Raw genomic sequence first — 25,021 nt, forward strand, 5'->3', positions numbered from 1 at the left:
CCCGGCTGCTCCCACTCTGGCGAGCCTTGGCCGAGTCCCTCTCTTGAGCTTAGACCTCACAACGGCGGGGCTGTCGCTAAGTGCCCACCTACTGTGGTTCATTCAGAAGCCGCTGATGGGAAGACCCAAAATAACTGGGGACAGGAACCAGATTCAGGTTGCCTTCTGAAGGTATCTAGGATCTGCTGAGCGCTTTTGGACCCTGAGCCTGCTGGGAGAGGAATTATGTAATCGGGGCGGGGGGGGGGGGGAGGAACCCGCACCCGATTGTGCACAAGCATTAAGTAGGCCACCTTCAAAGGGTTCTCATCTGTTGTTAGAACAGGCCCCCCAGGACCCTGATTCAGCAGGGATTTTGTCAGAGGCAGGGAGGAGCCCCCCACGTGGTTCCTTTCCCCTCTTCCCTCCATTTGCACGGATTTGGGACAGTCTGACCGCAGTGCTCCAGTGAGCATCGGAGGATGCATGTGTGGGGGTGGAGAAAGATGCAGGAAAGTTTTGTGCATTACTTTAGCCCGCTTAGCTCCACCCCTGCCTCCAGAATAAAACTCTGAAGGGATCTGGCTGCCTCAGGAAGGGGTGAGCCACCAAGTTATAGGAATGTTAACACTCCAGACATGCCAAGTACACGCTAGCCTCAGGGCCTCTGTGTTTGCTGTTACTTCTTCCTAGAACACTCTTCCCCCAGATGTGCACATGGCTCCCTCTCTCTCTTCCTGTAGGTCTGTCTGCCTAAATGTTGGCACCAAATTAAAATAGCTGTCCTGGCCGTCTTTATCTCCTTGTCCTGCTTGCTTTTTCTTCATAGCATTTCTCACTGCTTCACAGATATGTCTGTCTATCTGTCTGTCTGTTTGCCGCACCCCCTACCTCCCACCCCCAACTAAGAGCAGGACACTTAGTTTATTCATTACTGTATTCTCAGCCCCTAAAACAGGTACTGTGTCCCCAGCTCCTAGAAAACTTCTTAGATGGTCGGTAAAAACTTGTTGAATAAAGACCAAAATCATCGTTCCTCCCCATCTATAACTTAATTGGCCAGGAGGGGCGTCCTGGGACAGGACGGTGTGGGGAGGAGTTGACTTAAAATAATAGTTCAGGCTTCCTGCTCCAGGCTGGGGAATCCACCTGGCTATTTGCAAGGCTGGGTTACTCCGGTCCAAACCGCTCCTCACCCCAGAACTATGATATCCAAGCGGGAAAACACCCGCCAGGAGAGCAGGAGGGATTGGGCGTTTGTGCCAGTGGGACCTGGAGGGGACATTGGCTCAAGAATCAGAGTCCAACAGCCCTGACCTCTAGGCCCTTGCAGCCCCCATGCTGAGTGACACAGAAACTTCCCTTCCTTCCTTCTCCTAGGAGATCCACTCCCTCCCCGTCCCCAGCACCTCTGGAATTACTTCTCCCTGTACCTTTTCCTCCTGGCTTTCTGTCTGCCTTTCCCTGTTTTGCTCCCAGTGTCGTTGTCTCCTATTTCCTCTCTCCCCGCTCTCCGTCCCCACTTGCTCCCACCCCTCCTCCCCCCCTTTCCTTCCCTTCAAGTGGTTAAAAGGATTGAATTAGCGGCGTGAATTTCCCGAAGCACCCTTCACACTGCAGGGTATACAGCAATGTTCAACAAATGTTGCTTCCCCTGCCCGCCAAGTCCTACACACCCTTCCTTGGAGGCCCGGGCTCTGCCCGATCCTCAGGGACCACGTGTCCGCAGAGCGGTGAGCTGGAATCCCTGCGTGAGCCACCAAGGGCTGTGGCCCCAAGGAGGTAGAGCACTTTGCGGGAAGGCGGAAAGTCTGCTGTGCCAGGTTCGGCGCCTGAGGCCCTATTCGGCGCCTCCTCCCTACCCTCGACCTCTGGGTCCCTGCCTCTCCTCTTCCAGCCTCCTTTTCCTCCTCTTTTACTGCCTATCCCTTGGTCCCTCCCCAGCAACCACAAGGCCAATCCCCTTAATTCTCCTGCTGGGGTCTCCCAGCCTGAGCCCCGCCGCCGCTCCTGATTGGCCTTGTGCATCTGACCCCGCCCCCGTCTGGCCACGCCCCCAAGCCGCCCTTGGGCCCAGTTCAGGACCCCCGCTGGTAGGCTGGGTGGTGGCTTCTCTTCTTCCTTCTTGCAGCCTCTCCCTACCTTTCTTCCTGATTCGCACAGACGTTCATTCCCTCTAGGATTTTCTGGGCTCTTCATGTAAAGGTCATGTCCCCCACCTTCTGTGAGCTGCAGGGGGGAGGCAGGGAGAGAGAGAGTGGGAGAGAGGCACTGAGCAAGCAGGGGCCAGAGATGGTGCAACCAAATGCTTTGAGGGCCAGTGACCCAGACCGGGGACTCTTGTGGTGCAGTGGGAAGAGCCCTGGGCAGGTGTCAACAGCCAGTATTCAAACCCTACTTCTGCTTCCCAGTGTTTGTGGAACTCTGCATAAACAGTTTGCTCGGGCCCCGGTTTCCTTACCTGTGAAACGGAATGAGCACTCGTGTTAGCAGGCGGTGTGAGACCTGTAGTAGGTGCTACCGACTCCTAATCTATACCAGACTAAGGGCAAATAATGTCTGCTGTGTCCACTTCCACACCATACCTCCCCACCAGCTGTGGAAGGGGCAGGGCTCTGGCCATTGGCTGGTACCTGGTCCTCGAGGTCAGAAGGGCCATCTGCCTAGTAGCCAGTTTCTGCCTTGGCTCTAGACTGGCCCCGGCTGTGGCTGGTGTCCAGTCCTGCCTGCCCTCTGTTCTTTGCCAAAAGGGCTCCGGGGAAATGGCCAAGGCAGAAGAGAGAAGGACAGGGAGGGGGGTAGGATCTAGACCTTACACTGAGAGAGCACATTAGACGAGTTCCAGATGCTGCCACACGTGACATTCCATTTAGTCTCCCCCGTGCCCAGCTCAGGAGACACTGCGAATGAATGAGTGGGTGAGTGAAGGAACAACTGTCCGAGGAAGGTACAATGGTGTCGTTAAATCAGAGGGTATATGCAAAGTACCTGGCAGGTGCCTGGACAACACAGCCCTCAAAAGCGTTGCTCCCTTCCCTGCTGTCTCCTTGACTTTCTCCCCTCCCCTTATTGGCACAAAATGTGGCGTAGAAAGAATACGTGGGTTGGCGTCGAAAACACCCAGCTACGTTTCTTGGTTCTTTCGCTCATTGACTCATGACTTTGAGCAAGTCCTTTAGCTTCCCTGTGCCTCAGTTTCCTCATCTGTAAAAAGGGACTAAGGACATGGCAGGGTGGATGAGGATCAATGAAATAGACGAAGACGGGCCTTGAAAAGGCAGAGCATGGCCCATAATATTATCCTTCCCTCCCCATGGCCACTTGCCTCCAGCTTCCCCCTCCTCTGGGCTCAGCACTACAGGCATGACCCAGGAGAGATTAAAATCTCAACCTGCTTTCCTCACTCCCCTCCCCGTCCCCCCCCAGCAACCACTCACAGAGGCTCTACTGTGGCACAACACCAAGGCTTGGCCTGGCCCGCCATCTCCTCGTGTCCAGTCAGCCCCGATCCAGACTTCTTCCTCTTTCAATTAAACCACTTGGCCTCAAGGCCTCTGTCCCTAAGCCCTGATTCATAGGAACGCCTCTGAATAGCTTTGATGAGCAAGAAACACCAGCAGTGGGTACGAGTGCCGCTCAGGAGCGCTAAAGGACACCACCCTAACCCAGGCTGTTTCCTGAGAGACTGAGTTACAGGCTAATCTGAGGAGGAGATGATGGCAGGTGGGCCCAGCCAGAGCTTGGCAGCTGCCGACGCCTGGCCCTGAAGAGGCTGCCCTTGCGTTGGTTCACGGCTCTCCCTGGTTTGCCCGTGCCTTCTTGTGCCAGTCTCCAGAATTATTAACCCCCTCCCATCAGGATGGGCACACTGGCTCTCAACAGGACTGGTGTGCCAACCTTATGTGGAAGAGGGCATCAAAAGGCAGAGAAGGAAGGGACAGCGTCAGGAGGGGTGCGAGGACCACCCTCGGCCCAGCCTCCACCCACTAGAGACCAAAAGCCTTCCTACTCATTCCAGAAGCATTACTGTGGTCCAGCTCTGCCCCAACAGACGCACATACATACACACACGCGCACGCTCCTCTCCAAAAAGCTCTTCAACAAAGGGAAAATACTGGGAAGGGGGTTGTGACGTGCTTTTTTGAGTCACAGACCTCTTTGAGAATCTAGTGAAGGCCATGGTCCCTTTCCCAATTAAGATGCATGTATACGCCAATTTTTTTTTTCATTTAATTTCAGTCTCTACAAACCCTTAAAGCTTCCAGTAGACTGCGATTAAGAATTTCCGATCAGATCCAACTTCTTAATTTCACTCTAAAGACACGAAGGCTTAGAGAGAGCAAGCGACAGGCCTGTGGTCACACAGCAAATTAGTGGCGGAGCCCAGTCAAAAGCCGGTGTTCCAGGCTACTTCCCACCCCCGGAGGTGGTGTCTCCTTCCGTCTTCTCCCCATAGTTCCCTTCTCAATCAGTCCTCTCTTAGGGCCCCGCACAGTCTAGAGCACAAACACTATGCATTCAGTAAGTGTGGTTATCAGGCCAGGGAGAAGCTGGGCCAACTTCGGAGCCAGAGCAGATGTGATTTGCTTCCGTACATGTGTGAGGGGGCTAGATCAAGGTTCCAGGCTGTTCCAGACAGTGAAGTCTCAGAGGTCCAATCTATACCAAATGAGGGGCCAAGAGAAGTGTCTTCAGGCTACAGAGCAGAGGAGCTGAAGCATTTCCAGCATTTTTTCTAAATGCCAGCCAAGACCTCAGCTTTTAACACCACCTTCAACTGTCTCTGTTCCTCCTCTACTCTAGAACCCACACTGGCTCCCTAGTGTCATAGCATCAAATTCAGATTGCTTTCCCTGATGTCTCCCCTGCATAGGGTGAGCTCATCTCTACACTGGGGTCATTGCTCCCATCTTGTTCCCAGTTGATGGGTGAGTGTGGGCAGGTGGATAGGACACCGGAGTAGGGATCTTGCTCTGCCTCACCAGCTGTCTCTGCCCCCCAGGACTGCAATGCAATGCATCCGTGGACCTCATTGGCACCTGCTGGCCCCGGAGCCCTGCGGGGCAGCTGGTGGTTCGACCCTGCCCTGCCTATTTCTACGGTGTCCGCTACAACACCACAAGTAAGGAAGCCTCTGGAGGGCGGACCATCTGCCGAGGTGGGACAAGATGGGAAGAGCTTGGGACTTGTTGGAGGTGGGGGGGGGGGGCGGATAATAACGATAATGGCAATACCATAATACCTCTCATGGATACAACCACCATTTACCAAAGGCCAGCTCTGTGCTCTTTATTGCCAATTCCCATACTATCCCTGGAAGATGCTCTATATAACTATCCAGTTTTCATCATATACCGAGACCTCCAAGGCTCAGAGAGGTTAGGGGACTTCCCCAAGTTCACCAGCTGGTAAGAGGTGAAGCTGGAGCTGGCCTGCACGTCTGTGTGACACTTTCTTCTGCAGTTGACAGACTGGGTTAGTTGGGATAAGCCTACCACAACCCTATGAGGTAGGGCAGGAATCTCCAGAATAGCCCCAACTTTGAGCTCAGAGAGGTTAGGGGGTCTGTCCAGGGCTCTGCAGACCAAACCCCTGCAGGGGGCTCAGTTTTAGGTCCACAGGCAGGGCGTTTGGCCTGGCATGCAAGCCCACAGGTCTGCTGGGAGTGGGGCAGAACCGCCCAGGGTCCGTTGGATACTCGATCCCCATGTAAACACCTCGCCACCCTGAGGTCCTGAGCCTCCCCCTCCAGGCTTTGCAGCAACTTGCTACCCTGCCTGTCCCCCTCAGAACTAATTTGCTCTCCCCTGCCAATGACTCACAGCTCTTGCTTATCAGGAGAACAGCAGCTGTGGGCCAGGGGCCCTGTCCCATCTGAGGGGAGGGTGGGGGTCCCTAGGGGTGGGTTCTTGGGGTTGGCGAGCCTGAGCTCAGAGGCCCACGGGGGCACCAAGGGTGACCACAAACACCGGATGGTTCACTCGGAGACTTGCCATGTGACCTTAACACATTTTCCCCCTCTTACGGCCCTTGGCCCCTGGTCTGACGATGGAGAAGGCTGGATAGCATGGCTTCTAAGACTTTGTTCAGCTCAGAACTCCCACATTCCTCCTTCTGCCCCCTCTCCTTTACCAGCCACATAAAGGGGTTAGGGTTGGTGGCTGCAACCAAGGAGGGGTGGGAAGTCCCTGGGGAGGCTTCCAGTTAGGGCGGGGAGCCAGTCCACACAGCTTCACGTGTCTGCAACCACATCTCGGACCCTGAGAGTAGAAAGACTGAGTGGGTGCGAGAAGTGTGGGTGGGGGGAAGGGCAGAAGGACCTAAGAAGAGAGCTCGGGGCTCGAGCTCGAGGCTCGGGGCCTAAAACTTAGTAGGGCCCATTTCACAATTAGGAAACTGAGGCAGAGGCTGACAGTCGTCTGAGGTCACAAAGCGCCAGGCAGGGCCACGGCTCCGCTCACAATGCCACAATGCCCAGTCCTTCCGGAGCTCCCAGGAAGGAGGCGGCACTGGGGCTGGTGCGTGGTGGGGACAGGGAGGCTGCTGCCAGGGAGAGAGAGGCCCTTCTGTGTCTCCACAGTTGCCAGATCCTTCAACTTCACCTCCAAAGTGATTTTCACGTCCAAGACTACTTTCCCTCCATCGCCGGGGCCATGGCCCCAGTCCAAGCATCTGACCCTGTCACACCCTTGCTTGGAGTCGAGCCTCCTGCGGCTCTTCATTGCCTCCATGGTCAAGTCCACACTCCTGAGTGGGGCCGGCCAGGCTCTCTGTGGCTACAGTCCTGCCACTCCCCATGAGCTCCGTCCACTCCTGTCTCCAAGGTGACTTGGCGTGACCCCAATAAAGGCGTCGGTGCCTGGGCACGTGCTGCTTGATTAGGCAGGCCTGCCTCAAGTGGAAGCCGGGAGTCCTGGGTTCTAGCCCCAGCTCCGCCCGTAACTGGGCCTCAGTTTCGCCACCTGCAGGCTGGGAGGGAGGTTTGAGTGAGGTGCTCTCTCTGCTCCCTTGCTCTTCCCTCTCCGATCCCAGGAGAGGAGCTGGGCGATGGTCCCTGGACGTGGAGGCGGGGCCGGAAGACTCCCCCAGCGCCAGAAAGATGAGGGATACGCCCATGTAATCCGCAGTGACCGGGAACCCAGAATTGTACCTAACCGTTAGGCCCTAATTAATTCATTTGCTGATGAGGCACTGCCAGGACTTCCAAACCTTTTCCGAAATGCCCTTCCTCCTGCTGTATCTGATCTTCAAAGGGATGGGAAGCTTTTCCAAAAATAATCCATTTTCGCAAGACTCTCCGGGAGGACTGCTCAGCTCAGCAATTAAAGACAAGGAGGTCGCCTCCTCCCTGGCAACGACTCGCTGCGTGTTTCTTTTCAGGATCACCTCCTCCCTTCCCGCCAAAGCCTGCTCCCTCCGGATAACCTGTCCTGAGAGGGCTCCAGGCTGCCCCCCTCCCCGCCGCCGACACGCGGGGTGCCAAGGGGGGAGCTTGAGTCAAGGAGGCATCTCTGTAACCCCAGCCAGTACCCACTCTGATAGGGATCAGTGACATGTCCTGAATCTCACAGAAGGTTATACGAGCAATAGTTCCGAGACAATAATAATGAAAATAATAGCTCACACTACGAGCCGGGTAGACCCCAAGCACTCGGCACATGTTCCCTAAAAATGCTCGCTCAACCATCGAGGCAGGCGCCCTTGTGAAGTTTGTTCCTCTCTTGCAGATAAGGAAGCTGAGAGGTTGTGTGGCTTGCCCAAGGTCACGCAGTTAGGAAGGAGTGGTGCCAGGATTTGAACCGAGGCGGCCTGGGTTAAGAGCCATGCTCTTGCTTAAAGCAAGACCCCATCCCTGTCTCCCCTCCCCCACCGCATGCCTCTGCCAACCCGATCTCTGCCCAAAGTCCCTTCCTTTGCAGACACCCCAGAGCAGCCTGTGGTCCCAGGCACATCTGGTCCGTGGCAGACACACTGGATTCCCCCTGGTTCCTCGCCTCCTTCCAGACCTTCCTGAAATCCTAGTCGCTGCGCCCTCAGCCCTCTGGTTGCTTATCCCTCATTTAGCAATTAGGGAATCAGCAGCTCCTTCGCCAACTCTGCCCAAGAGCCCAGCTCAGCTGGGTAGGGAAGCTGGGCAGAGCTTGAAAAATGCATTTAGCTTCATTTCCCCACTGGCATGCAGAGCCCAGAGGGAGCACTTTAGAGAGACCTCAGCCTTGTGGTCCTGAAGGCCAGACCATGGCGCCCTCTTTCCGGGAGGCAGGCACATCTCCACCCGCCCCCCCCCCCCACCGCCCACCCCATCATCTCACTCTTGTCCCGCTGCTGTCAGGCTTCAGCTCAGATCACAAGGCTGCTCCCCATCTCTTTAGAAGGTGACAGGTTCCGGGCCACAGTCCAGTGTGGTGGCTGCACAGACCCCCACACCTCCCGGGGCTGCCCTCCTGCCTTTTCCTCCAAGTGCTACGTGCCAGGCTGGGAGCTGGTTGTAGTGGATCCTGTGAGGGCCACCACCCGTGACATCCCCCAGCACATTCCTGCCACCTGTCACTTTCTGTCCTAAGAGGTCTTCACCTTGGAGGAGCCCACCACATGACCCTCCAGCATAAATCCTGCTGTAGAGCAACGTCACCATGAGGACCTTCCCCAACACCTGCTCTGCGAGCCCCACCCCATGTGAAACGTTTCTCAGAAGGGCACCTACCACATAATCTGTTGCCATATAAGGCCTTGCAAGGGGACAGCCACAGTAAGCTGGTCAAGCCTGCCCGTGGGCCAGTCCCGTGAACATGATCATGGCAACCTGGGTGGGCAGAGCCTTGGTCCCACGGGCGGGCACTGGGGCCTTCACTGAGCCCCCAGTGGGGCCGGTGGGCAGAAAAGCAGGTGGCTTCTCTCCTCAACTTCAACCCCAGAGCCCCCAGCAAGCAGGCCCTCGTGTTGGCCCAGATGGATGGATAGATGGACAGCCCAATAGACAGACAGATGCCTGGGTTGCTCTTTGGGAGAGGAGCCCACGCATCACTCTGACTCTCTCTCCTTTTTCCAGACAACGGCTACCGGGAGTGCCTGGCCAATGGCAGCTGGGCCGCCCGTGTGAACTACTCGGAATGTCAGGAGATCCTCAGTGGGGAGGTGAGTCTGCCCGTGTAGAGGGTGGGTCAGGCCCCAGCTCAGATCTGGGTCTGCTGCACGGGCACCCGACCCGTTGAGTGGCCATCTCCAGGGGAGGGGAGCCAAGAGGGCAGCCACCGGCTGACACAGATGCGTTGGGTCCTTGTTCCTTCCTTCCTTCCGTCTGCATGCACGGGGACAGCTTTTCCTCCGTTCTCCACACCGGCCACCTGAGCTGCACATCCAGTTCCAGCCTGGGGGAAGGAAGTGGGGTCAGGAAACATAGTTGGGCCAGAAGACTTGGGCTTGTGGGGTGGGGGAGAAGGCCACTCAGCCTCGTGGGGAGCTCCTTACCTGGTGCCCAGTAGAGGAAGTGGAAGGAAAGGAGGCGGGGCTCATGGGCAGAAAGCCGGGTCAGCACACCTCTTAGAGCCCAGCTCACGCCCACAAGGGGATGCTGTGGGGGAGGCAGCGAAGGCAAGGCATCTCCAGCCCCCTGTTGCACCCCACCTTGACCTGCGGGTCTGCAAAGCCTGAGGCGGATGATGTGTCTCCAACTGTAGGTCGGGTGGCCAGCCTCCTGGCCTAAAACAAATAACCCTCCCCCACCCCTGAGGGGCAGGCGTCTGTCACCTTCTTGAACCTGAGCAAAGCTGGACAGCACAGCGGCTCCCAGCCTCCCCCCTGCGTTGGAGCCCCCCAAACGTCAGGAGAAGTTCATGGTCCACCCAAATCCCTCCTGCTCGAATTTAAGCCCGGTCCTTCTAGTTGGCTACCCTGTGGCTCCCACCCCGTCTGCCATGACAGGGGTCTGTCTCCCCATCTCCACCAGTGGGGTCCGGGGCAGAAGGAGGACTGGGGAAACACCAGCTTCTCCTCAGTCCCCTCTTTGGCAGTGTAACGGGGACAGCACGGGCCTTGGAGGTGGATGGTTTGGATTCTGATTCCAGCACACAAGCTATGTGACCCCAGGCAGGAGACTGAGCCTCACCAAGTCCCAGCTTCCTGGTCTGTGAAAGGGGCGGGGGTAATACAGTGTCTGCCCCCTGGTAGATATCTGCCTGCGTCCTGGCCTTTGGAGGGTGCTCCATCCACCTGCCACCCCTCTGCCTCTCCTCTCACCTGGGGTGAGGGGGGTGGGGGGTCACTGGTGAGGAGACCGGTAACCCAGCCACCCCTACCTCTGGTTACCGACTTGTTGGGAACAACCCCCCCCTCTACCCACCCACCCCCCCCCCCCCAGCTTTCCCCGGCAGCTCCTGCTGGCCGGGTTGCCTGGCATTCTGGGTAATCAATTAATTTAATTACTGAAAATGCCATTCCCTTCTGCCAGCCTCTCGCCTCGCCAGACCCCTCCCCGCTCTCAAGACGTACCCCCCCCCCCATCCACTCCCAAGCTATGGAGAAGAGGAAGAGAAAAGTCTCCAATTAATGGAGCAGCAGGCTTCTCACTCTGGGCCTGGGGCTAAGCCCTAATTAAGCACCAGCACCCTAGGGGATTGCAGATAATGGATTTGCAGAAGGTCTGTGAAGTGGGGCTTGCGAGGGCTCCCAGAGGCCAGGCCAGGGAGGAGACGGCCTACAGCCACCACCACCAGGGGACGAGCTCCCAACTAGTCCGTGGCCCAACCTGGGGCAATGGCACTGACCACCCCCCACCAGTGCCACCCTGCACTGGCCCCCACTTTCCACACCAGCAGCCCCCGGACACTGTCTCCCTTCACTGCAGTGACATCCTCCCCCCCCACTGCCCAGACTCATCCCCCCCTCCCATGACACTTGTACACAATCTGCTCCCCTCCCCCACACTCTACTGAGCTGGGGAGCCTGGTCCTTGGGGCACATCGTGAGGTGACATGAAAGGGATTCTGGGGTGTAGGCTTGTGGGCTGGGGCTCACTGCTCACAGCGATGCTAGTTGGACCAGAACTTCTGAAACGCTTAAGAATCACTGGGGCTTCTTGCTAAAACGAGGATTCAGACGTCTGACAGGGCTTCAGATTCTGTGTCTTCAGATTCCTGCAAGCTCCTGGGTGATGCTGGTGTCGCTGGTCTGGGGACCCCACTTGGAGGAACAAGGAGCTGGAGTGCCCACCGGTGGGGTGAGGGAGTAGCTTGGAAACCTGCTGGTGAGGAGGAGCCACAGAGCAGGACGGCCCGGGGGCGGGAGAGACACCAGGGCTGGGATACTGGACAAGAGCAGCGGGGACCCGGCAGGGAGGATGCACTGAGTCATCCTGAACAGGCATTGGGACAGGTCTGACGCTGCCACCGTTGGGGACAAGGTGTGTCTCGCAGAGTCTGGTGGAAGTGGGCTGGGCGCTCGTTACTTACTGGATTCTGGTCACCGAGGGTGCGGTGGAGGGGCCGCTGCCCTAGGGCCACACTGTGCCACCTTCCTCAGGGCACCAGCCGGCCCTAGGTCTCCAAACGGAACAGGGACAGGGTGCTGGTCAGGTGCCCAGGGACTGGCTGTGTCCGTTGTCCTTCAGGTATCCTGGCCGCTTCTGCAGTTAATGGTGGCTATCTCCCAGGTGTCATTGGGGTCCCTTGAAGTATCACTAGACGTCTCAGGATATTGCTGGCCGTTCTCTGTGGGTGTCATTGACCACGTCTCAGTATTCCTGACCATGTCAAAGGGTGTCCAGCTGTCTCTGGAGTGGCTGGTAGGTCTCCTGGTAATGCTGGCCATCTCTTGGGGTGGCCCTGCCGTGTCTCAGGCAGTCGCCTTGGGCTCTCTGCCCTGTCACCTCACAGGCTGCCCTTTCTCAGGCTGCATCAGGCTGGTGTGGCAGGAGGCAGCACAGGGCCTTGTAGCCGGAGGAGTCACCCAGAGGCGGCCCCCATGAATGGTTTGGCCCAGTTTTCATCTTCGGGGGAGTAAACCTCTCATTAGCCCCTCCGAGGGTCCTGGGCGTCTGTTTTCAGTCCCTGCTTGTCTCCCGGAAAGGCACCATGGGGTAGAGGGGAGGAGAGGTCTCTAAGGCGACCTGGATTCCCATTGCTGGCCAGGCAGCTTGGGCTGATCACGCAGCCTCTTCAGCTGGGGAAACAGAGACAGAAGGACAGCCTCAGAGGGCCACTGTGAGAAAGGAAAGCAGTGACATCTGTAAAGCACCTGGCACAGTGCCCAGCACACAGTAGGTGCTTCATAAATCCCACTCATCCCTCCTCCAACCAAACGACCCAGGGTCAACCTGCTGTGGGGGTCCAGGGGCGGGTTTGGCTGATGGCAGGTGGCGGTGAAGGGGTTCCCTGCATGTCTTGTTCATGCTGCCCACCTGGGCAAGTGAGCAAAGCTGGGGCATCACGCCGTTCTAGCTCCACAGGTACTGTTATCACCCAGGGGCTTCGCCGCACGGATTTGTGGGAAATTTTTTTAAAATTTTTTTTAACGTTTATTTATTTTTGAGACAGAGAGAGACAGAGCATGAGTGGGGGAGGGTCAGAGAGAGAGGGAGACACAGAATCCGAAACAGGCTCCAGGCTCCGAGCTGTCAGCACACAGCCTGACGCAGGGCTCGAACTCATGGACTGCGAGATCATGACCTGAGCCGAAGTCGGACGCTCAACCCACTGAGCCACCCAGGCGCCCCTGATTTGTGGGAAATTTAATGAAAGGAAATTAAGTACAAGCTCCAGACAGGCTGCATGTGTGCATATCTTCTGGAGTCTCTGGGTTTGGCTGTATGCCAGACTCTCAGAGACCCTTCCCATCTCCACGGTGCCAACAGATACCCACTGCTCCCCTTCTCCCCCCACCCTCTCTCCCACTTCTCTGTCTGCCCCCGCCTCTCTGTTGTCTGTCCCCATTTATACCTCAGTGGGTCTCAACCCTTCTGAGCTTGAGCCGCTAATGTGGTTTCCTGCCATGTTCCAAACCAGCCCCTTAGAACAGAGCTTCCTGGGCCTTCCGGACCTCAGAGGTTTTCAGTGAGGACGTGCCTTCAGGAGGGATGTGGTGGGCTCTGGGAAGAGCAGGGGAGGGAGGGCTCGGCCTCTTCTTGGGTGCCTGCTAGGTGGCCGGCTGCAGAGGTACATCCTTTGTTCTTGGGTGAGTGAGTTTGGGCCTCAGTTTCCTCATCTGGAAAGTGAGTAGGGCTGGACTCGATCCCTTAGGACCAGCTCTGATGCCCATGGATTCTGGAATTCCGACAGGAAGGTCTGTGGAGAGCCAGGAGCTCTTCAGTAGCTCTAAAAGGTTGAACGTGACCTTTGTGAACTTACTCATGGCCTGGCCCCACCCCAGGGCCCAAGAAGGGGAGGGGAGGGAGGTGCTAACAGGGACCCCCTCACACCCCTGCCCTTTGCAAAGCCGGTTGCTTTTCAACAAAATTTGTCCTTCCTTCACACAGTTATGGAGCTCTACCATGTGCCCCTCTCGGGACCCAGGAAAGGGTGAAGAGGGGCTTTGCTCTCGGGGGGCAGAATCTGCATAGAGCTGGGCAATGGGGACCACCAGTCCCCCATTATGGCGTGGGGCCCACATCTGCAGTCTCAGCACCTTGCCAGTCTGCACGTGCTGGTTAAGAGATGGTTTGAGGCTGAGGGACCTTGAATGAGTCAACATACTTCTAGGCCTGTTTTTCTGCAAAATAAGGTATAGACTCCCTTCCAGCTCCTCTACATGGTGGCCTTAACGGGTTGAGGAGACAAGAGATACGAAAACACTCTGGACGTGGAAAGGCTTCATGCCTCAGGGAGCTTACTTACTCCGGAAAGAAGAGACCACAGCACTTCTCAGCTTCCTTTATTTTATGCAGTGAATGAAGTGGTAACACTGAGGCGGGGGGTTAGGGGGGGCTTCATTATAATCCCGGGAAGGGGTCCCATTCATTCCCAGCAGACCCCCTGGACCAGGGGTAGGACCTGGAAAGTGCGTTATGGAGCCTAGAGAGTTCTTATGGTCTGTAATGATTCTGTGGATGCAACTGCCCTTCCTTCCGTGGCCACTAGGGGCAGGTTCCCTCCGCGAGGAGGGATTCTGGGTAATCAAAGAGATGATGGCTCAACTTAGAAGTGGAGGAGGGGCGCCTGGGTGGCTCAGTCAGTGAAAGTGTCTGTCTCTTGATCTCACAGTTCATGAGTTCAAGCCCCACGTGGATCTCTGTGCTGATGGTGCAGGGCCTGCTTGAGATTCTGTCTCTCCTTCTCTCTGCCCCTCCCCTGCTTGTGCTCTCTCTCTCTCTCTCCCTAATAAATAAACTTAATAAACTTTTTAAAAAAAAGAAATGGATGAGGAAAAAAGTCCTAGAGGGTTGGTGTCCGTGCCCAAGAGGGTCACCTGGGGATCGAACAGAATGGAACCGTGAGGGCTGTGCACACGTCTTCATTTACGTGGAGCAGGGAACCCTGTGTGATGTGGAGACCCGAGTTAGCTGGGATTTGTCTAATAGCATGGAGCAGTGGGCAGAGCATGGGATTCAGGGACAGATAGACAGACACAGTCTCAAACTGGACGGCCCTGCTCCAGGGCCATGCTTGACCATAGTCAGGGCTCGGGAAGGTGAATAACTATTATCATTATCAACCCCGTCTCGGCCACCTAAGGGGGCTATCCTCACGTGTCCAGTGGGTGCAGGGGTGCAGCTATGTGGGAGCCTCACGTCTGTCCCTCTCTCCTACCTCAGAAGAAAAGCAAGGTACACTACCATGTCGCTGTCATCATCAACTACCTGGGCCACTGCATCTCTCTGGTGGCCCTCCTGGTGGCCTTTGTCCTCTTTCTGCGGCTCAGGTGAGAAAGACTCAGTGCTGGCCCCAGGCCCTGAGCAGGGTACAGAAGTAAGATGCCGGAGGGCCGGCACTGGGCAGGGAACACTGGGCGCCCTGCCCCCTCGCCTCGATGGGAGGTGGTGACAGATACGGGAGCCCCAGGTCTCTTGGAGCCTCTGGCAGGGTCATCTCTGCCCCCCCCCCCCCAGCCCAGTAACTGCTACGGGGCTCACCTTAGGCCACCCACACCCTTGCCAAGATGCACCCATTTGGGAGGCCAGGAAGGTGGAGGCCTTTGAGCTTGGACTTGCCTGGGTCCAGAACTACTGCCAAGGACGCAGGTGGCAATGCCAGGCAGGTCTGTGCCAGGAATGGGGGCAGGAGCAGGAGCTGAGCATCAGGCCTGAAGGCTCAGAGGGAGTCATCCCACTGGAAACCTCTTATGTTTTGTGTTTTCTGACCCGGGAGCTGCGGGGAGGGGAGGGGGCCATGGGAGGCACCCCCTTCAGCAGCCCCGGGTCCCTGGAGCACTGGCAGTGTGGCCAGCTCCGCCACCAAGCTTAGGTCTGGGTGGGTCTCAGGTCGGAAGGGCCCTGGGGGCATCCGGAGGGACCCTGCCGCCACCTCCTGGTATGACACAGCCAGTCAGCCCTGCCCTCGCTTTCCCCATCCATACGCCAGGGCTGGAGTGACGCTGGCGGCCTGTCCCTCATCTCTCTTTTCCTCCCCTGGTTCCTGTCACCCCCCCCCTTACCCTGCTGCCCCCCAGGAGCATCCGGTGCCTGCGAAACATCATCCATTGGAACCTCGTCTCGGCCTTCATCCTGCGCAATGCCACGTGGTTTGTGGTCCAGCTCACCATGAGCCCCGAAGTCCACCAGAGCAATGTGGTGTGTCCTGGGGGGGCAGGCCCACGGTCAGGGGAAGGGTCTGGGTGGGACTGCCCTGGTGGGAAAGGGGCCCAGTAAAACAGGAGCGGTTCCCTGGGCAGGAGCGGCGAGGGGGGGGGTTGAATTTGGCTGATAGGAGGCGCCAAGCCCAGGGTGGGGTGCCGCCGCTGCCACACCCCTGTCCCCCATCTCAGTGTCATCTCTGGGTGGGGGTGGGGCGGCAGGGCTGGTGCAGGTTGGTGACAGCCGCCTACAACTACTTCCACGTGACCAACTTCTTCTGGATGTTCGGGGAGGGCTGCTACCTGCACACGGCCATCGTGCTCACCTACTCCACCGACCGGCTGCGCAAGTGGATGTTCATCTGCATCGGCTGGGGTGAGCGCACAGGCCCCCTGCCCCAGCCGGGCTCCCCGCTCCTCACCCAGATCTGGCCAGCTGGCTGGGGCAGGGGGGAGCTGGGAGACCAGAGCCAGCTCAGGGCGGTGGGGTGAGCACCATTTGGGGATGGGAGGCAGCAGGAACACCCTGAAGGAGGCATGCTGGGCAAGTGAGTATGAGCTCGACCCTGGGGAACCCCTGCCCACTTCTAGACCCTGGGCTGCCCTGGGGTCCTCCAGCCCTGCGTCCTCCAGACCCCACTGATGGGCTCTGTGACAGCCAGTCTCTCCCCAGGTGTGCCTTTCCCCATCATCGTGGCCTGGGCCATTGGGAAGCTGTACTACGACAATGAGAAGTGAGTCACCTCCTGCGCTTCGCTGCCCTCAGGGCCCCCTGAGCCCCGAGGTCCAGTCTCCTGGCCCAGCTCTGCCTGACATTCCCCTAGGACCTTCGGCCACATCACCTGCCCAGTCAGGGTGATTATTCGTCCATACAGGGAGAGTGCTGGGGGCTGGACTCAGTCCGAGGATCCCTAGCAGTGCTGTGCTCTAGGGGAGGCTGGATGGGTAAATTCAGGCTCCTGTATCCGTCTTGCGATTTCACGCCATATAGAACAGCATAAGTGCCCCTGGAAGTCTCTGGAGTCAGATTGCCCAGGTTCTGAATCATGGACCCGTCATTAAGTAGTTATATGGCCTTGGGCTAGTTATTCCAGCATGCCTCAGTTTCCTCATTTGTAAAATGGGCATCCTAACAACAGTGCCTCCCGCAAAGGGTTTTTGTGGGGATGACACGAGTTCCTGTATATGGAAGCATTTAGAATAATGTCTGGCACTAAAAATATTAAGACTTGTTTTACAAAAGATTCCATGGGTTTTGTAGAAATTAATCTTGATGATCTCATAGGGTCCTTCCAACCTCCAGCTCTGACATCCTGAGATGACTTTGGTCTCGGGTGTTCCCAATTGCCCCTGAAAATTAGACTTCTGCTGCAGTGATTCTCAGCCTTGGCTCATGTTGGAATCATCCAGGAAGCTTTAAAAAGTTCGAACGCCCAGGCTTGACCTCCCAAGGGTGGGACGCTTACATCTGGTGGTGGTCTGGAGTGTGAGCACCGGGGATTTTAGGGGCTAAGATTGAGAATCACTGAGAGAGAGAGGCAGAAAATATGGTTATAGACAGCCTGGGAGGTGCCAGCACCTTCCATGCCAAAGCGTTCTCAGGGGCCCATTGTCTGAGTGGGGTTCCAGCTGATCTCCATCACAATGACAAGTCCCCCCTCCGCCCTCCTAGAGGGGAGGGGGCCGCCCACAACCTCACTGGGCTGGACAAGGAGCCTGGAAAATGATACTCATATTTACCAGGCTGATCCTGACTCCGCCCGGCGGGCTCTCCCTTCGTTGGCACAGCGGGCAGGGTGGGGGCCTGGGCTGGGAGAGCGGCCAGCTGCAGACACCTATGGGGGGCCTGGCAGTAACGCTCCGGATGTTGGGGTCCGGCGCAGGAGCATCGTAAACCCTGGCCGATGGTGCCTGTGCCTGCAGGTGGGCAAGTGATTACAGGCGAGGACAGGAAGACCCAGTTGTGTGTGAGTCTGCGTCTTGGGGGAAAAAGGACGCCTGGCTTAAGAAAGTCGGTCTGAGTGGCTCTGGAGCGCCATCTAGTGGTAAGGTGCTGACACTGCAGCAGAAGGGATCCAGGTGTGAGACGCCAGAAAGAATTTGTAGACCCTGGGGTTAAGGTCTAGACCTGGCCCCAGACGGCTTGCATTTGGTCTCCCTGGTGTCTTTCGAAACCTTGACTTTGTTTCAAACCTTTAAAAGGTCAAGAGGTTTCACATAAAAATCTCAGCGTCTGGTTTATGGAAGCATCATGAGATCCAGGCACCGTGGGTCTGTATACCCTGGGGGCCGTTGTCTCTGCACAAGGACATGGGACTTCCCATGTGCCCCATCCCCCACCCCCCAAGAGATTTCTGGAGGGACATTCAAGAAGATGAAAAGCGGTTCTGCCTCTCCAGCAGGTGGAGCCTCTGGAATCTCTGCCTTGAGGCTGCAATTAAACAGATTCAGAGGTCATTAGCTATTGGGGAACCACTGCGTGACAGGGGCAGAGAACCACTAGTCAGTGGGCTTGTGCCAGAGCCACAGTGGGGACAGAGGGGACCAGTGGTGTGCTGAGCCCTTGCTTGTGCCGCTCTGTGCTCTGTCCACAATTGCCCTCCCTGCCACATTGCATGTATCCAGCTTTACATCTCATAATAGCGTGGTGTCCATTCTGCAGATGGAATAACTGAGGCACCGTGGTGGAATCTTGACCTTCTGCCAGGGTTGGAATTGAGGCACCCAGATCCTGACTTCTGGCCCCAGTCCTGCCCTGGCCAAGCACTGCCCCTCCCCATACCACCGAACCGGACCCAGAGGGCCTCCCCCCTTACCTTCTCTCTGTGGCTTTCTAGGTGCTGGTTTGGCAAAAGGCCTGGGGTATACACTGACTACATCTACCAGGGCCCCATGATCTTGGTCCTGCTGGTAAGAACCTGGGTGGGGGGGGGGCAGGAGAGAAGGGTGCCTCCTGTGGACTGACAGGGTCCCCGTGCCTAGAGGCGGGGGCACGGGGCCAGGAATGTGTAAGCATGAACGAAGGTGGAGGGAGAGAAGCAGGGGCACCAAGAGCAGACTTGAGACAGCCGAGGCCCTGCCCTGTCCACCCGCCCTCCCTCCAACATTTTGCACACACACACACACACACACGCCCACACCATCCCACCGTGTGCTCAAATTACAGATCAATTTTATCTTCCTTTTCAACATCGTCCGCATTCTCATGACCAAACTCCGGGCGTCCACCACATCTGAGACCATTCAGTACAGGTAACCCGGCCCGCCTCCCTCCCCCAATCCTGGGGGCTTCAGAGAGCCCAGCCTCTGACCCAGGGTCTCCCCCCGACAGGTCTGACAGTCCCTCCCAAAACTCCGGCTCCCCGTCTCAGACATTCCTGGGAACCCAGCACCCTGCCCCCAGACCCAGCCCTCTTCACCACCCGTCCCGGGATGGGCTGTGACTCTGGGCCTCCCCACCCCGCCTCACCTCAGGAAGGCTGTGAAGGCCACTCTGGTGCTGCTTCCCCTCCTGGGCATCACGTACATGCTGTTCTTTGTGAACCCCGGGGAGGACGAGGTCTCCCGGGTCGTCTTCATCTACTTCAACTCCTTCCTAGAATCCTTCCAGGTACCACCGCCCGCCCCTTGCTCTGGCCCTGGCTGTCCCCCGACCTCCTGCGGTGGGGATTCTTCCAGGCAGGGCTCTGGAGGGGCAGGAGGCTCTGGAGAGGAAGGGGGTGGTGGCCTGGAGGTTGGGTGGGGCCACACCTGCCGCAGGCCCTTGACCCACCTTCTCTGTCCACCCCAGGGGTTCTTCGTGTCTGTATTCTACTGTTTCCTCAACAGTGAGGTAAGGACGCCGGGGTCCCAGAGCTCAGGATGGAGGGGGGGCCTGTTGGGACCCGAGATTGTCTGCAGCCCCCTCCTGCCCTCCACGTGCCAGCCATTTCTTCCCCGCCCCTGGGTCCCTAATGGGGATGCTGCAGGGAGCCGCAGGAGGGTCCCCGCCACCTGCCCACTCTGCTCCTGGAGTGACAAGCCCACTCCTTTGCCCCCATAGGCATTTGGCACAGCCAAGGCTTCAGCCTCATCAATGAGTCTATGAAAAGGCTTGTTGAAACCAGGAAGGGCTGAGCCCTTGGGCAGGGCGTGCATGCATGCTGAAGGTAGGAACTCTTCACGGCAAAGGCCGTATGACGCCTTCGTGCGGATGAGCAAAGGGCACCCCTCCTCTAACAAATCTGCAAATAAACAACATTGGCGATGTGAATGTCACCACCTCCCGGGTGGCCCGTGCATTTCACACCTGCATCCCGAGCACCTGTGGACCCATCACACGTACAGCTGCTCGTGGCAGCCCGAAAGGAGGGGTGGGACCTAAGACCCAGGCTCGGACATCATGCTCCGCTTCGTGCCCACAGGTCCGCTCTGCCGTCCGGAAGAGGTGGCACCGATGGCAGGACAAGCACTCGATCCGCGCCCGCGTGGCCCGCGCCATGTCCATCCCCACCTCCCCGACCCGTGTCAGCTTCCACAGTATCAAGCCGTCCACGGCCGTCTGAGCTCGAGGGCCGGGGAGGGGAAGACGGTCTCCAGGCTCAGCCAGCCGCTCTGTCTGTGGAGGGGATCAGTGCCTTCCCACACCCTGCGCCCCCAGAAGCATCTGGCATGGACATCCTGGGGGGTCCCCCCTCGCTGAACCCCCAGCTGAGCGGGAGTTCAGCCTATGAGAGCAGACCCAGTCTGGGCCAGGGGATGACGGGAAATAGCCTATAAAGACTGGGCCGGTCCCACGGCTCCTGGCTCCCCCTTGCCCCAGGCCCCCCTGGAGGCGACATCAAAATGGAGTAGAAGTGGCCAGGTGGAAATCCAAAGCAGCACACGTGTCCCTCCAAAAGGTGTCTTCTCCCACGGCACAAGATGTCAGCCCACTGGAGACCTGGGGCCTGTCCTCGCTGCCAGGGGCATCATGGGAAACTCTTGTGACAGCATCCCAACCACCATGATGGTGCCTCTGGGTGTTGGCAATGCCTTCCAATACCGATGGGAACCAAGGCAGAAGCCCTGGCGATGTCGTTATAGATCAGGTGACATCATCAGGCAAACGGCCGCGCCACTAGAATCCTCCCCAGCCACCGAAACTTCATCTGGCCCTGTGGCACTTCCAGCAGAAAAGCCCTGCCTTGCTGCCTTGCACCGTTGGAACTTTACTGCCCCGCAGGCCACTCAGGCTCCCCCTCCTTGGCCACACATAATATTTGCACCCTGATTTCTGCACCTCCTGTCCCTGGTGTCTCCCCCTCTGTGGAAAGACGGGGGGGAGGGTGACCGCGTGGCTGGTGAGCAAGAGCCAGGGTGTGCCCCAGCCAAAGCCAGTCTCCTCATAAGGGGACCGTGGCTACTCAGGGCCACCCTGCCACTGGCTTCAGTGGTCTGGCCCTGGGGACAGCCTCTCTGCTGGTCACAGGGAGTTTGTGGCCCCCAGATGTTCTCTGGGGCATCGTGATTAGCTAAGCAAAGATAGAAGGGGCAGGGCACTTGGCCTCTTTCTGCCTGAGCATCCTGGAGCAGGACAAGTGACTCTAGGGGCAACCAGCCAGCCCCCACTGGACCCTCCCGTGTCTAGAGGTACCGGGCCACTAGAGCAGGGCTTTGGGAGATAAGGGTGTCAGCTGTGAGGGCATGGCTGCTGTAAATAATATTTATCTTTTCTACCAGCATTTGTGAAGGTCTGGACTGTGCGGGGGTGGGTGGGAAGGGCGCAGCAGAGAAACGGAGGCCACTTTGCAGTCTTTGGGGCCACTGTGGGGCTGGGAAACCTGATACCACTCACACCCATCAGGCTGGGGTGCTAGGTGAGCCACTGGGGGCACGGGTCAGCGGAGCCCAGCCGATAAGGACGCCTCTTCGAAGGGGTGAGTCATAGGGAGAGAAGGGCCATGGGTGAGCAGTGCTGGCCAAGGACACCATGGATGGGACCGGGGCCACGGAGACAGTTTGAGCAAGAGTATGGCAAGGATACCAGACAGGAATGTGTCCCAGCCCCAAGGCAGCAGGAAGTAGAGTTAGGGAGGCCTTGACACTGTCCCGGAAACAGACCCAGAGACAAGGTTCCCGGAACCAACTCAGGGAAGCGGGGCACAGGCAGCAGGTGTGGGCATGAGGCCAGGAAAGGGAGGCAGCGGGAAGGGGGCGATGGCCACACCACAGCCACCGCTGCAGGCGGCTGGAACGTAATCCTGCTGCAGAAGCGTGGGGAGCCGGAGTGGGGCACACCCGCCTTCAGCCCATCCAAGGGGCCATCTGGGAGGAAGGCTGCTCCCTGGGGGCGCTAATCTCCCTGCACTGCCCCCAGCCTCACAGCCACACAGGCCGCAAGACCAGGACCGAAGGCCCAGACAGAGCGGTGTGTGGGAGCCACAGCCTGCACTACCAGGGCAGGGGAGGGGGTCCCACACAGGCTCTCCACCAGCCTGGGGCTTGCTTCTGGGTCTCCAGCCAGGGACGCTGGGAGGGGACCAGGGCAGCAGGACGGAGATAGGGTGACAGCTTCCAGAGCAACGGAGGGGGGGTTGGTGAGAGAGAAGCCCTGGAGAGGGACGCGTCTACCAGGAGGGACCAGAAGCGCCTGCTGAGTGTCACAGGGCCATGACTGAGGCACCTTTCTCCACTCTGCCTTTCACCCAATGAGGTGAGAGAGCAAGGCTTCTCCTACACAAGTCAGGCTGTGGGGACGGGCACTTCCCAAGGACGGAGGAGCCCGGGAGGAGTGGGGGACATTGTCAGGGGGTTGCATGGACCAGAGGTCCGGAGGGGCCAAGCTGGGGCAGCGCCCTCTCTCCTGCTTGAGCCTCCTGGTTGCGGTGGCTGATGGTGCCCTCTGAGCTCTTGCTGTGCACTCAGCACCCCAAGACGCGGGCCAGCAAACAACTGCAAGGCCCAGAGCAGAGGACACCTCCAAGAGGAGGCCGATAGTCCCCAAAGAAGCTGCCTGCAGGGTCCCTGAGCAGGCAGGGCCTGGTCCAGATGAGCCTCAGGACGCCTCCCATTCAGAGACTGTAAGGGAGGAGGGGCCACCTGGAGCAGGTGCCCAGAGTTTAACCCTTCCCAGCCCACGGCCCCGGGGGTCCAGGGTGAGGGCAGGCCCCCAGATAGGGTTTCTGAGGGTCACTGTGCCCTGAGGTTCAGCTTGTGGGCTGGGTGAGTGGGAGTGTGACGGACCAACAGACACACACGTGGCTTCACTGGGGGAGAGGCCGGCAGCTGCAGCGTGGGGGTCACTGTGGGGCAGGCCCCTCGCTCAAGCCTGGAAGAACTTCTCCACACCACACCCAGAGGCGGTCTTCCCCTCAAGTACTCGACTCGAGCCCATTTCTCCTTGGGACCCTCCTTCATGGGCACAGAGCACCAGTGGAGGAAAAACGCACCGTGGGGTTTTGGTTTTCTGGTTCCTGCTCCTCCGCCTCTGAGTGTGACATGACCCCTGTCCTGGGGTCCTCAGTTCCCCCCCAACCCCACCCCCAGGCCTCCTCAGTCCTTCTGCTGTGCTGGGGTCAGATGCCCTGGGATAGGACTGGGGAGAGAAGCAGATGTGGGAAAAACACGCGTTAGGGAGGAAAGGGGGTTTTAGAATCCAAATAATAATACGTTAATTGTGGGCATTTGTAAATTTGCAATCTGTAAAATCCTTTATAATATTTATTATCTAATCTTCAAGTGACTCACAGAGGCAGGAATCATCCCATTTTACAGCCAAGGGAACCGAGGCCTGGTGATTCCTCTGAGATCAAAGGTCCTCTGGGTCCACGTCCAGGGTTCTTTCCACGCCTTCAGGTGACTGAAGTTACTGGGCTTGGGCTTCAGGAGGCCAGGACAGATAGAGCAACTCTGGGAGGGGCGGGGTGGGGGGGTGGGGGTTGGTGAGCAGGAGGCCTCAGGGATTCAGATGGTCTGGCTGGAGATAAGTCCCAGGTGAGGAAGGGACCAGCCCAAAGATGCCACAGCCGATGTCCAGCTGCTGAGCTCAGCTGGGTGGGAGTAGTGAGGGTTCTGTACATCCATCCTGATTCCCAGCAGGCCCTTCCCACCTTCCCAACATCCACCATCCCTCCACTCCCTAAAATGATACTTAACTGCAGCCCAGGCCACCAGAAGCTTCTGTGGGTCTCCCTGCACCCACAGGCTCTGCTCAGTCCATGCAAGGGGTTCACGGGCCTCCAGCTCAAGGATCTCTCAGGATCATTTCATCGGGCCCGACTTCAAACTCAACTACCCACCCTCAGTCCAAACCGAAGCTGGTTTCTGCATTCCAACGCCAGCAATGTTATCATGGACTGAGTGCCTACTGGGTGCCTCTCACTTGTTGACCTCACCTACGCTTCATACCACCCTGTGAACCAGGGGCTGTTACCCCCATTTAACAGATGGGGAAAGTGAGGCACGGAGAGGTTACAAGACCTGCCCCAGAGCACCAGGCAGTGGCATGTGAGCCCGGGCTGGCCTCGCTCAGCTTCTACCATGTTCCGCCCACATGCAGAAGGAGTTCTTTGCCCCTCTGATACCCTCCCTGGGAAAATTCCTCAGTGTCCTTAATTTGTGGACAAACAGCACGCAGACACAAAGCCAGATGTCAGAGCTGGCACCTGCAAAGCACGGGCATCAGGTGGCCCACTCCCGAACCCAGCCTGGCCTCCAGGCTGGCCACAGGCTGCCAGCCTCCCTGTCCCTGTGTTATCCCAGAGCATCGCTTCCTATCTTGACCTCTGACAGCCCACAATCTCTGTAGATCCTGCCGGTCGGGCTCGGGCCCAAGACTGGCCTGCACCATGTGTATTTTTCAAAGCTTTAAGTGTGTCGGAAGCATCAGTGAGATCATCTTTTGGAGAGAACTCCAGAGACCACCTTCAGTCACCAGATTGCCACCCACTCACTCCCCCTGCCCTTCCAAGGGGTCCTGGAAAGATGGCTGCCGCCCAACCTCCTTGCCCACTGGGCCAAGGCAGGTGGGGACAGAAGCAAGGGTGAGGGCCATATGCTCAGGGCCTCAAGAGCAGACTGGGAAAATGCAGCCGGCACCCCGCTAGGGTAGGGGATGACACGGAGGGAGACCTGTGGGTGCTCCTATCTCTTGCCTTCGTTACTGGGGGAGTCGAGGAGGGAGCACTATCTCTAGAACATGCAGCTAGGACAGCACTGGGCCAGGAAGCGAGGGCAGTGAGTGGGCCAGGTAAGCTGGGCACCTACCCCACCCTTCCTGAGCAGCCACACCGGGCTAAGGCCCACTATGCCCTTGCTGCCCCAAGCGGATGAAGATAAATGCTCCAGGTGTCCCCTAGGTCCT

The 25,021-nt window shown here is 57.9% G+C and overlaps 1 protein-coding gene across 1 annotated transcript in view; it reads left to right on the top strand.

Moving 5' to 3' along the window:
- Positions 1 to 21,416, top strand: part of CRHR1 (corticotropin releasing hormone receptor 1) — a 46,079-nt gene extending 24,663 nt beyond the window's left edge. The window contains exons 3-13 of the mRNA XM_027052004.2: positions 4,982 to 5,101; positions 9,029 to 9,114; positions 14,723 to 14,829; positions 15,577 to 15,697; positions 15,922 to 16,075; positions 16,373 to 16,433; positions 18,537 to 18,609; positions 18,866 to 18,951; positions 19,174 to 19,309; positions 19,490 to 19,531; positions 20,103 to 21,416. Of these exons, the coding sequence (XP_026907805.1) occupies positions 4,982 to 5,101; positions 9,029 to 9,114; positions 14,723 to 14,829; positions 15,577 to 15,697; positions 15,922 to 16,075; positions 16,373 to 16,433; positions 18,537 to 18,609; positions 18,866 to 18,951; positions 19,174 to 19,309; positions 19,490 to 19,531; positions 20,103 to 20,243 (1,127 nt within the window). The 3' untranslated portion in view covers positions 20,244 to 21,416. The remainder of the gene's footprint in view (positions 1 to 4,981; positions 5,102 to 9,028; positions 9,115 to 14,722; positions 14,830 to 15,576; positions 15,698 to 15,921; positions 16,076 to 16,372; positions 16,434 to 18,536; positions 18,610 to 18,865; positions 18,952 to 19,173; positions 19,310 to 19,489; positions 19,532 to 20,102) is intronic.
- The last annotated feature ends 3,605 nt before the right edge of the window (positions 21,417 to 25,021 follow it).

The sequence above is a fragment of the Acinonyx jubatus genome, chromosome E1, assembly GCF_027475565.1.
Source record: "Acinonyx jubatus isolate Ajub_Pintada_27869175 chromosome E1, VMU_Ajub_asm_v1.0, whole genome shotgun sequence".
Taxonomy (NCBI): Eukaryota; Metazoa; Chordata; class Mammalia; order Carnivora; family Felidae; genus Acinonyx; species Acinonyx jubatus.